Below are 12,393 nucleotides of genomic sequence, written 5' to 3' on the forward strand. Positions count from 1 at the left end.
TTAATAGGATTGCAATCTTCCATCTTGAACCTTTTAATCACTTCCTTTGCATAGTGCTCTTGGGAAACAAAAATCCTATCTTCTAATTGATTCACTTCTAAACCAAGAAAGTAGGACATAAGTCCCATGTCGGTCATTTCGAACTCCTTTGCCATTGCTTGTTTGAATTCTTTGATCAATTGTATAGAATTGCCGGTGAAGATAAGATCAACATACAATGAGACAAGTAATTTGTTCTCATCCTTCTCTTTGATATAGAGAGCTTGTTCATAGGGGCATTGAACAAACCCATTTGCCTTGAAATAAGCATCAATTCTTGAATTCCAAGCTCTAGGTGCCTGCTTCAAACCGTAGAGCGCCCTTTTTAATTTCAATACTGTCTTCTTGTCCACTTCTGACATAACCTTTGGGTTGCTCAATGTACACTTCTTCATTCAAATAGCCATTAAGAAAGGCTGATTTGACATCAAGTTGAAAAATCTTCCATTTGTTTTGAGCCGCCAAAGAAATCACCAAGCGAATGGTCTCCATTCGAGCAACGGGAGCAAGAACCTCCTCATAGTCAATTCCGGCCTTTTGCTTGTAGCTTTTAGCCACAAGTCGTGCTTTGTATTTCTCCACTTCACCTTGTGGATTTCTTTTGACTTTGTAAACCCACGTTACTCCAATTGGTTCAAGCCCCCTTGGTAGAGAAGTAAGCTCCCATATCTCATTTTTTTCTATGGCTTCTATCTCTTCATTCATGGCTTTCCTCCACTTCTTATCTTTGATAGCATCGTCAAAAGAAATTATTTCTTCATTAGCAAAAAGACAAATAAGATTTAAGGAAGTTGTCACCTCATATAAATCTTGAATGCTTCTTGTCTTTAGTGGTGTTGAAACATCTTCAACCGATGAAGTAGGAGATGAAGGTGGTGTTGGCTCTCTAATTTGCTCCTTGATCTGCTTTTCATCTTGTATCATCACCATGTTAGTGTTCCAATTCCAAACGCTGTCTTCTTGAAACTTCACATCTCGGCTTACAATGACTTTTTTCTCCTTTGGTTCATAAAGTTTATAAGCTTTGGATCTTGTATTGTACCCGATGAAGATGCATGGTAAGCTTTTATCATCTAACTTGCTTCTCCTTTGATCCGGAATATGTGCATAAGTTATGCACCCAAACACCTTCAAATGAGAGATATCAGGCTTGTATCCACTCCATGCTTCTTGTGGTGTTACTTCTTCCAAGTTCTTTGTGGGGCATCTATTAAGCAAATAGACTGCACAATTGACAGCCTCGCCCCAAAACTCCTTCGACAACTCCTTTGTTTTAAGCATGCTTCGGATCATGTCAAGTATAGTCCGATTTTTTCTTTCCGCGATGCCATTTTGTTGAGGTGAGTATGGAGCGGTCAAAGGTCTCCAAATGCCATGAGTTTTGCAAAAAGCTTCAAACTCCTTGGATGTGAATTCTCCTCCACGATCTGACCGCAACGCCTTGATAGTATAGCCACTTTGATTCTCCACCAAAGTTTTAAACTCCTTGAAAGCTTGAAATGCTTCTGACTTCTCCTTCAAGAGATACACCTATGTTTTCCTGCTGAAATCATCAATAAAAGTTAGAAAATAGCGATGACCTCCAAATGAGCTTGGAGTGATTGGTCCGCAAATGTCGGTGTGGATAAGTTGAAGTGGTGTTTTTGCTTTGTTGTAAGACTTCTTTGGAAAGCTCCTCCTTGAGTGTTTGCCAAGAACACACCCCTCATATATATTATTAGGGACATCAATATAAGGCAGTCCCTTCACCATTCTTTTACTTGAAAGAAGCTTTAGAGCACTGAAGTTTACATGTCCGAACCGCAAATGCCAAAGCCAAGATACATCCTTCATACATGCACTTAGACATTTAGCAACAATATGATTTATGTTTAATACAAACATGCGGTTATTTGACATAGGAACATGAGCAATCAATTTATTTTGTTTCCTTAGATAGAAGCTTCCTTCCTTTAGTTGCATATCAAATCCTCTCTCCAAGAGTTGCCCAATACTAAGAATATTGGTTTTCATATCAGGCACATAATAGACATTGGAAATAAACTGTTGGCTTCCATCTTTGAGTTGAATAAGTATCTTACCAATGCCCTTCACCTTTACCTTGGAAGCATCTCCAAATGAGACATGGCCATTCACCGATTCATCAAGCTCCATGAAAATTTCTTTGTGCCCCGACATGTGGTTACTTGCACCGGAGTCCAAGTACCACATATTTTGATTGATAGCATCTCCTCCTTTTCGTGCTAGTAGAAGCACGTCATCTCCATCATCTTCCTTTTTGACATAATTGGCTTTCTCATGAACTTGACTAGATTGATTAGAGTAGCACTCAAAAGAATAATGCCCAAACTTGTTGCAATTGTAACATTGAACTTGACCCTTGTTATACCTTCGGCCTCTACCTCTTTGTCCTCTTCCTCCACGATTTTGGTTGCCTTCCTAAATATTGTTGTGGTCACCACGACCTCTACCACGATCATAAGATCCACCTCGACCTCTACCATGACCACGTCCTCGGTCACAACCACGACCTCTTTGGCTACTTTCGCCTCTTGACTCCTTTTTGTTATTGATGGAGAGCTTGCTTTGTAGAACTTGCTCCAATGGCTCTTGTCTTCTCTTTAGTATTCTTTGCTCATGGGCTTGAAATGAACCCATAAGCTTATCCACCGTTATTGTGTCCGAGTCTTTGGACTCTTCAGTGGCCGCCACAACATGATCAAATTTGTGGTCCAAGGATCGTAGGATTTTTTCCACGACCCGATTATCATCAAGTGTCTCGCCGTTCCTCCTTAATTGGTTCACAACGATCAACACCCTTGTGAAATAGTCCGACACAACTTCGGACTCCCTCATTTGCAAAGCTTCAAACTCGCCACTCAAGCTTTGGAGGCGAACCTTCTTCACCTTTTCTACACCTTTGTAAGAATTTTGCAAAATCTCCCATGCTTGCTTGGAATTGGTAGCGCTAGCAACCTTCTCAAAAGCGGCCTCATCTAGGCCTTGGTAGATGAAGTAGAGAGCCTTCTTGTCTTTCTTCAAAGTCTCTCGTTGTTGCGCCCTAAGAATATCTCTATCTTCGGCTTCTACATAGCCTCTTTCGACTATGTCCCAAATATCTTGAGATCCAAGCAACGCCTTCATTTGGATACTCCAATTTTCATAGTTGGTATTGGTAAGACGAGGAATGGGAAGCACTCCGGTAGCCATGATCTTGCTCTGATACCACTTTGAAGAGGTGGATGGAGGAAAAGAATATTGTAGTATTTTTCACTAAGGAATGAAGAGGACTTTACTCTATATTAAATTTCTGCAACTCTCTTCAATACAAAATGACTCAAGTAACAACTCCTTTATAAAGAGGATTTTACAACCCTTCAAGTAACCTCTATACAAAATTCTAAGAGTCATATTTAAGAATGACACTTTGGTTTTACTCATGAAGAGGAATTCTAAGTAAATTTCATAGGTAAGATAAAAGATCTTTTTGGAAACACAAATGTCTTAAATAACATCTCTTGGATCAATGCACAATTAAGTTTATCTATTTCTAACATCCATAAAGTAGAGGGTGTTTGGGTTAGGAAAACATCTTCATCCACACCATCTGACCCTACTACTCACCATTCACCTAGCTCTGACCATGACCAGGACCACTACACAGCTCCTCCCACTTTTCCATCCACTTCTGGTCCATCATTCCCAACTAAACCATCCACTTCAGCTGGACCATCTACAGCTCCACCACCTCAGCAGCCCCTAGAGGTCAGGATCAACCCTGAGAAGCTCCGGGAGCTGAGAGATGAGATAGTGAGAGAGCTGCGAGGTCCACTTAGTGCTCCTTCCACTGATGTCATCCCCTCCACAGCAGCCGTATCTATGATGATCGCAGAGGTTAGAGAGATGTCTCACATGAGGAACTTGGTCCAGGGTCAGTATTTGAGCCTTCAAGCTATTAAGGAAGACACGAGATAGATGCGAGAGCATCAGAGAGGAGCTTGGAAGGCAAAGTCAAGGTGCGGAAAGGCTTGCAAATGCCTTAATCTTCAAGCTTGACACTATTCAGGAGAATGTGACCCAGCTAACTGAGATACAATCTAAGGCCACCTCGGAGATCATCACACAACTAGGGAATGTATCTGAGGGGATAAGCTTGGTCATGCGACATACTAGACTAAGTACGGGAGCCACATCCTCCACTACTAGACGATCCTAGTGTATTTTTGATTTTATGATGTACAGTCCCTTGAGGACTTTTCTGATATGTATTCATTTTTATACTTACTATAATGAATAGAGATTTTCCTTCAAAAATCTGTGCAATTTGATTTAGTATCTCTTTATGTTTTATGTGCTTTTTGATGTGATGACAAAAAGGGAAGAAAAATGTAAAGGGATATAAACAAAAGAAATATTCTTAAGCAAAGGGATATAAACAAAAGAAACATTTTTAAGCAAAAATGTAATTTGTTCTTAGTGGATTCAATACGTCGAGGCTGATTATTTCTCTGTTGGGGCTCCTCAAGGAGTAATCTCCAGAATCTATTCAAGGGATATTCGTAGATTAGTTGAATCATATTAAAGAATCAGATTTTTTCCTCTCTAATCAAAAGAAATTTAATAAAAAAATCTGAACAAAGTCGAACAAAAGAGAATGCAAATATTGAGGGGGAGAATCAAAATTATAAGCAATTTAAATTGAAAGAATATAAGCCAAACAATTGAGTGTATGCTTTGAAGACTTATTTAATTCCAAATGAAAGGAGGAGCCTTAATTTCAAAGTTTACTGACTCATACCTTTCAATTTTGGATACACTAAATGACTAGACATTTGAATTCATTTTGAAACTTTACTACAAATCAATTCATATCTGAGCAATTCACTTTACAAATACTCAATGTTTTGTCATCATCAAAAAGGAGGAGATTGTGGAGTGATTGATTAAACCTCTATTTGATTTTGATGAGCTCAAAGCATTTGAGTATATCTTATGTTATACTAATGAATTCAATCTAGTATATCAGGCATATATTTGTATATTTTCAATTAAGTGCCTCAAGCTTTGGTTCAAAATAAGTTGGACAAGTATTGAACCCTATTTGAACCAAGGGCTGATTCTCGAGTCGACTCCGGAAGATTACGAGTCGACTCCAAATGATTCAGAGTTTCTGGCACCAGCTCGAGTCGACTCCGATACTTTACGAGTCGACTCCGACTGAGAGCAGAAAGAAAGACAGAAAGTTGGTTTTCAGACCCTGTCAGCGAGTCGACTCCAGAAGGCTTCGAGTCGACTCCGATGCTTGACGAGTCGACTCTCTACAGATCCGAGTCGACTCCAAGGAGTAACAGACAGAAAGACAGAGAGGTGTTTTCTAGACCCTGTTACTGAGTCGATTTCAGAAGGATGCGAGTCGACTCCAACGTTTGGCGAGTCGACTCCTAATCATGCCAGAGTCGACTTTTAGAGAAAAGCAGACTGAAAGGCAGAGAACCAAACTCAGTGACCCTGTGAACGAGTCGACTCCGTGATTCCAGAGTCGACCCCAAGTCAGCCGAGTCGACCCCAACAAAGTGCGAGTCGACTCCGAGGCAGCTCAGATCAACAGACAGAGGATCGATTTTTCGGGCTCTGAGAGCCGAGTTGACTCCAAGAGGATTCGAGTCGACTCGAGAGAGAAATGCAGAAAAATAGATCTCTAGAATCCTGAGAACGAGCCATCTCCAAAATGCCGAGTCATCTCCAGATCTTAGCGAGTCGACTCCAGGATTGGACCGAATCGACTCCAGGTCGGGACAGCACTTTAATTCAAATCCTGAACAGTGGGCGAGTCGTCTCCAGTAAAGCATGAGTCGAGTCCAGCAACAGTCGAGTCGACTCCAAAACGAACGAGTCGACTCCGACCCCAACGGATACATTGTCAGGAGGTGCAGACTGTGCAGAACGGCTACAAATCAGTGTCTAACGGCTATTTTTCAAAAGGGACTGTTTAAATAGCCAGAGTAAACAGTAGTAGACAACAAGAGAGTTACTCCATCTGTGCATTAAGGCATTTTCAACTACCAAGAGTCCATTGAGAGAAAAGACAAGCAAAAGAAGGAAGAAATACATTCAATTCATTCCTAGAAGTTTTTCCCTTGCATTCAAGGCTCTTCTGACATCAAATCTTCAGTGCACTCAAAGAGGAGACTCAGAGTTCGAGAAGCCCTTTCTTTCTCTTCCGAAATCTGTTTGAGGGCTTCTAACTTTACTCTATTCATATTGATTCATATTTGCTTTTTAAGAAGCTTTTCTTGTATCTTTTCACAAACTGTTTTTCTTACTTGATTCAATCAGGGGATTAAATCAAGGGTTGTAAGGTTTGTTGGTGAGCCAAAGAAAAAACCAATGGTGTAAGGGTTTGATTGTAATTTCGGAAAAATAATTGGGTGGTTCTAGTCGGTGAGCCTGTGAAAACCGACCGAGTTCGTTGTGATCTCGCGAAAACAACAAGTTGAGTTGTGATCTTGTAAAACAACCGGCTGTAATCCAAGGGATTATAGTGAACTCCCAAGTGAAGCTTGGGGAGTGGACGTAGGAGCAAGGGTTGGCTCCGAACCGCTATAAAATTTTCTTGTGTTTGCATTGGCTATTCGTCTCTTCCAATCTCCTCATCAAGTAGCTTAATTAACTGCTTGCATTAGAATTAAATAATTACTCATTAAGTTTTAATTTGTCAATAATTAATCCAAACCCAATTCACCTCCCCTCTTGGGTTGTCTCCTTGGGCAACAGAAGCGTCTCAACGATCTTGTATTTGTTCATTACAAGATGAGATTGAGGCTGATGTGCATTCAGGAGAAAATAGATCTAAAGTACACATCCAATCTATAGTGCTTTCGTTGATGAGAATGATTCTATGATCGGATGGCTTGTGGGATAGTAAAAGCCAGAGCTTAATGAGCGAGGATTGCCTCCACGATCGGTCAGTTTTGTAGCTAGTGGGACTAGGGTCAATGCAGGATAATGGGTAGAGAGCAATATTCCACGCATCTTTTTAGCTGATCAACTATAGCCATAGGGTCGTCGGCCACCACATGACTCTTTGTCTGAGATATCCTCTTAAAGATATAATTGAGAGATGTTTAGACGAGGCCACTACTTATCCGGCCGACTCAGTCAGGAGGGTCATATATCCTCTCAACATAGCCAGGTAGAGAGGGGCACGAAGGGTAAACAGGCAGCGAGTGGCACGAATGGTAAGAAGACAGCTGCCCAACACACTAAAAAAGAACAAAAGGCACCTGTAGCCCCAATGGAGAGTGTCGAGAAGTTAGTTCACTCAGATTCAGAAACCAGGAGTATCAATTTTAGTGGTAATGGATATGCTGATCAGAAAAGGAGTGGAGGATAGAAGACCATCGTTTATGAGATAGTCGCAGGGTGGTCTTCAATTTACTGGTGTCCTAATTTATGCTTGCTACATGGGATAGGGGCCACAGTGCACGATTTGGTGGAGCCCGTCAGAATTCAATTGCATATAAAAGATGGGCTCTTTGAGGTCATTTCGGAGGACATAATGCAATTGTGATGATCTTGCACGTAAAGTAGGATCCATAGACGTATCAGGTTCTGAGTTGTATGCTGGATTCTATTATCTACAACCACAAGCAGCTTATGATTCATATTGTTATGGATATGGATATGGTGCGTCTGAGGCATTTTCCGGTGGCTATTATCCTATGTAGCCCGGAGCATCTTATAGGTCGGATTTTGTTGCCGACTTATTCGGATGGGATCCTTTACAGTTGTTTTATCAGCCAGATAATACCTCTCAGAGCTAGAGCTTCAGCGAGATCTGAGAGTGCTTATAACCTGGAGCACATTCCTTATGGGATGAATATACAAAACTACAATGCCGCTTGGTTAGAATAATGGGCTGATGTGCCTCCTGACTATGTTGATGATTTGGATATCTACGAGAGACATTGCCACTCGATCCGATTTTAACTATCAGTATGTATGTCGTACTTTAAATGTATGTAATTGATTGGATTATTTTTATAATTTCACCTCACTACTTGATTTGAGGATATTTCATGTTGCTCCTTGTAGCATGCAATATCTCACTAATCATTTTATAATTTGTATCATTTTAAAAAAATAAGATGTATCATTTAGGTTAAACTAGAATCATAAAAATATCAAGAAAACATGAAAAAGCATCAAAAAAATATCCAAAAAAATCAAATTAGACTTAAAATCATTGAAAAAATTCAAAAAGAGTGATCAGCAATTAAATTAACTTGAAGTATTGCATTAAAAAAAATGGGCGTAATGGTACGGAAGTGGCACGCCCTACCGTACCGTATCGGTACGGTATCGAACTGGTACGGTACTAAACCGTCTGCTAATTGGTACGGATTCTGGTACCGGTTCAGCGGACTTTGTCTCCAACTACTATGTTGCTTTATATGAGATCTCTTTGTCAATGAGCCTTATGACTTGGATAGTAGCTTCTAATATCTGAGGAGAACCTTAGAGTTTTGGTTTTTTGTTTGCTATTTATGATAATCTTAATTAAAAATATAACGATAAAGCTCCATCTGCGTTAGCATCGTATGTTCATCACCATTCCTGCCAAGGGGCTTTCTGAAAGTCATACAATTCTTATATATGCTACCATTTGTCTTTCCTTGCTCCTTTTCCATATTCTTTCACACAAGGATGAGTAGTGTCTCTTTGGCACGACCTCTTGCTTATATTTAATAGAATTAGTGTTGGTTCCTCCATTACATAATGCTCACTTGGTGCTTCTAATCTCTTTACCGTTCTTGCAACCTTATGGTTGTTATTCAGACATCAACCTTGATATTGCATGTAATGCATGCCTAAGTGATGTCCTCCTTTTAGATTCTCTGATAATCTAACCTTCAACAACTTTATTTTGTGTTTTATAAAGCTTAGGTATCAGAGGTAAGGTTATAAGACACTCTAGGATGACCTGTTGCACATCATTGAACCGAATTTAGGTTTGCTAGTTCTTTCCTCATCATATCTTTGTTAATTTCTACAAAAGATCCAAGATCATGAAAATGATCATATTGTAGTACTTACGAGACGTTATCCTCATTTCTAATCTTATTGAAATTACACTTTGTGCTCTCTTTTACATTTGAACTCTGAGCCTCCATAACTTTAAATTTCTATCTTCTCATTAATATATTTTTTGATATATAGTAGCAGCTTCTGAATATAAATGGTTGATCTATTTAATAGCTGACCATTGGTTTAGGACCATCACATCTGGATACTAGTGTTCTTTTAAACCAATTTTTTAAGGGATGCTAACTCGGGCATGCTGGCCGTGGCCCACAAAGCAGCATGGGCATGGTAAGTGCTGTGTCATAAAGCAGCATGGACAAGGCAAGTGTTGTCATACCTTGCCAACACAAAAACATCAAAAAAGGACTTAGGATAAAAACATCAAAGAAGGACTTAAGACTTTTAAACATCCTTTTTAGTTAAAAGTGAAAAAATTGATTGAGTTTGTGTCATTTGACCTAGTGCTAGTATTAGCCTGGCAGGATATTGTCAGCCAGCACATACTAACATGGGCTGGGTCTTAAAGTCTTGCTTCTAACAACATTTCCTAGTTCAATCTGATTTTCATTGGTGAATTGGTATATAGACTTTGGTGGTTCAATTTTTGTGAGATATGATTTCTGCAATATTGCAAGGCCAGATGCATCAATATGGGATTTAGATGTTTATTTTCACTAGGATATGATTAATCCTTGTTATGGTTAGCTGAAATTTCCTTTTAATGACTGAATTCTTTTATATAATATAATTATTTTTCGACATATATGGTGAATTTTAAAGTTTTGTTGATTGTCTTACCGGCTGTTATGCTACACATATTGAGCCACCATTAACTTTTATTTGTAGCAAATGCAATGCATAATTATGACTGTAAAAGGGGCTGTCATATCAGGATCATAGAGGCCACCTTGAAATACAATGATTTTTTGGACATGCAGCGTTTCTTTTTGGAATAGCTACTCTTGATTATACCATCATCTTTGTTGCTGTGATGATCATTTCTAAATAACAAATGCTTTTCCGTATGGTCCTATTGCCGTTGGGAACTATAAATACTGTTATGCAGCATTTCATGGTTGATGGTAGTTTCCTGCAGCATTTTTTGCACATATTGGAGTTGTAAAATCCTTATGCTATAATGTTTAATTTTCGGACCCTCTAAGCTAATCAGTGGTATGTCAGAAGTCATCTGTACGGCAAATTTGCTAGCAACTTGAGAATTGATCTAGGTGAATCCATATTCTCTGCTGTTTAAGACTCACATGGCATGTAAATCTTTTTTGGTTGCACGATAGATCATTCCAGATGCCATAGCAGGGCTCGATTGTCTAGAGGAACTCCGTCTTTCTTCCAACGTTCTGGTCTCATTGCCTGATTGCATTGGACTGCTGTCTAATCTTAAGATTTTAGATGTATCAGGTAACAAGCTCAAGGCATTGCCAGATAGCATTTCGAGGTGCAGGTACTGTCATCTCTAAACTTTCTTTCATGTAAAATTACTAGCACTGTTTTGTGGGTAGACATCTGACTGTAAATATATTATCCAGATCCTTGGTTGAGCTGGACGCAAGCTACAATGAACTCACTTATCTGCCAACTAACATTGGCTATGAGCTAGTTAATCTGGAAAAGCTTTGGATCCACCTGAATAAGATCCGCTCTCTTCCCACATCTGTTTGTGAGATGAAATCGTTGCACCTTCTGGATGCCCACTTTAATGAACTTCGGGGACTGCCTTATGCTATAGGGAAATTGACAAATCTTGAAACTCTAAACCTGAGCAGCAACTTCAGCGATCTGCAAGAGCTGCCTCCCACATTTGGTGATCTGATCAACCTCAGGGAACTTGATCTCAGCAACAATCAGATCCATGCACTGCCAGATTCATTTTTTCGTCTAGATAAACTGACTAAGCTTAACTTGGACCAGAACCCAGTGGTTATTCCTCCAGTGGACATTGTGAACAAAGGGGTGGAAGCAGTCAAGGAATACATGGCAAAAAGATGGGCCGACATTTTATTAGAGGAAGAGAAGAAGAAGAAGTCTCAAGAAAATGCACCTCAAGCTGGTTGGCTGACACGGAGCACTTCATGGTTGAGTAGTGTGGTTTCTGGAGTTTCTGGAAGTGTTGCAGATTATCTGGGTACTAAAGAGAAAAACAGAGATCCACTTCTTGATCAGCAGTTGTGATTTCATTTTCATGCAGCTTTGGTATTGTTATTTTCATTAGCATGTACAGTTTTTTTATCACTCTTGCAATACTGGGAATTAGCTACCCGTTTCAGAAACTGCGGCAGTCTGCTTTTAGGAATACTCTGTATGTTCTTTGAAGATAAGCGCAACCAATACTTTGTATGGAATCCATGTACTGTGTTTTCTGGAATCTGCTACCTATTTCTTCCCATTGGGACATGATCATTGTTGTCTCTTTTTCATTGTTTTCTCGACTTAGTATTCTTGCATTAAGACTTATGAAAACAACTGTAGAACTCTAAGAAAGCGCAGCGCACTGAAAGGATACTTGAAGAGGGCTTCGGTAAATCTATTGTGCTTTTATTGCCTCCTGTTGCTCTTTTAAATGGTAATGGATTTAGACATTTTTATACACCTACAAACCCTAAGGTGAGTGAGCACCGGTTTACGTTCTGTCTACATCTCATGTGGTGTTTTATTCATAGATTTACTTGAAATCTTATTAAGAATTTAACATGCTGACTCGAGTGCATATCCCTAGAAGGATATCGGTAGATTTGCATAGCCCATCATAGATCAAACCATGTTTAATAGAGTTCGATTTCTCCTTTCTAACACACCATTATACTGTGGTATACTAGGAAGAGTCTACTGGGAGAGGATCTCATTCTCTTCTAGATAAGTCATAAACTTACTGGTGAGGTATTCACCTCCTCGATCTGATCGAAGAGTTTTAATACTCTTTTCAGTTTGTTTCTCTATTTTATTACGGAATGGTTTGAACATTTCAAACGATTCTGACTTATGTTTCATAAGATAGACATAACTATACCTCGAAAGGTCCTCTGTGAACGTAATGAAATAAGAATATCCATCTCTAGCATTTGTGCTCATTGGCCCACATACATCAGAATGTACAAGGGTCAATAAATCACTGGCTTGTTTACATTTTTCAGTAAAAGGTGACTTAGTCATTTTACTAAGAGGACATGATTCACAGGTTGTTAATAATTCACAATCATTAACATTGAGGATACCCTCTTTATTTAACCTATTCATCCTGTTCTTGTTAATATG

General features: G+C 39.4%; 1 protein-coding gene across 1 annotated transcript in view; it reads left to right on the forward strand.

The window, feature by feature from the left end:
- The window catches only part of LOC103697064 (plant intracellular Ras-group-related LRR protein 3-like), a 46,646-nt gene extending 35,088 nt beyond the window's left edge, over nucleotides 1-11,558 (forward strand). The window contains exons 2-3 of the mRNA XM_039133898.1: nucleotides 10,419-10,585; nucleotides 10,671-11,558. Of these exons, the coding sequence (XP_038989826.1) occupies nucleotides 10,419-10,585; nucleotides 10,671-11,313 (810 nt within the window). The 3' untranslated portion in view covers nucleotides 11,314-11,558. The remainder of the gene's footprint in view (nucleotides 1-10,418; nucleotides 10,586-10,670) is intronic.
- Nucleotides 11,559-12,393: the final 835 nt, after the last annotated feature.

Source organism: Phoenix dactylifera, chromosome 14 (assembly GCF_009389715.1).
Source record: "Phoenix dactylifera cultivar Barhee BC4 chromosome 14, palm_55x_up_171113_PBpolish2nd_filt_p, whole genome shotgun sequence".
NCBI lineage: Eukaryota > Viridiplantae > Streptophyta > Magnoliopsida > Arecales > Arecaceae > Phoenix > Phoenix dactylifera.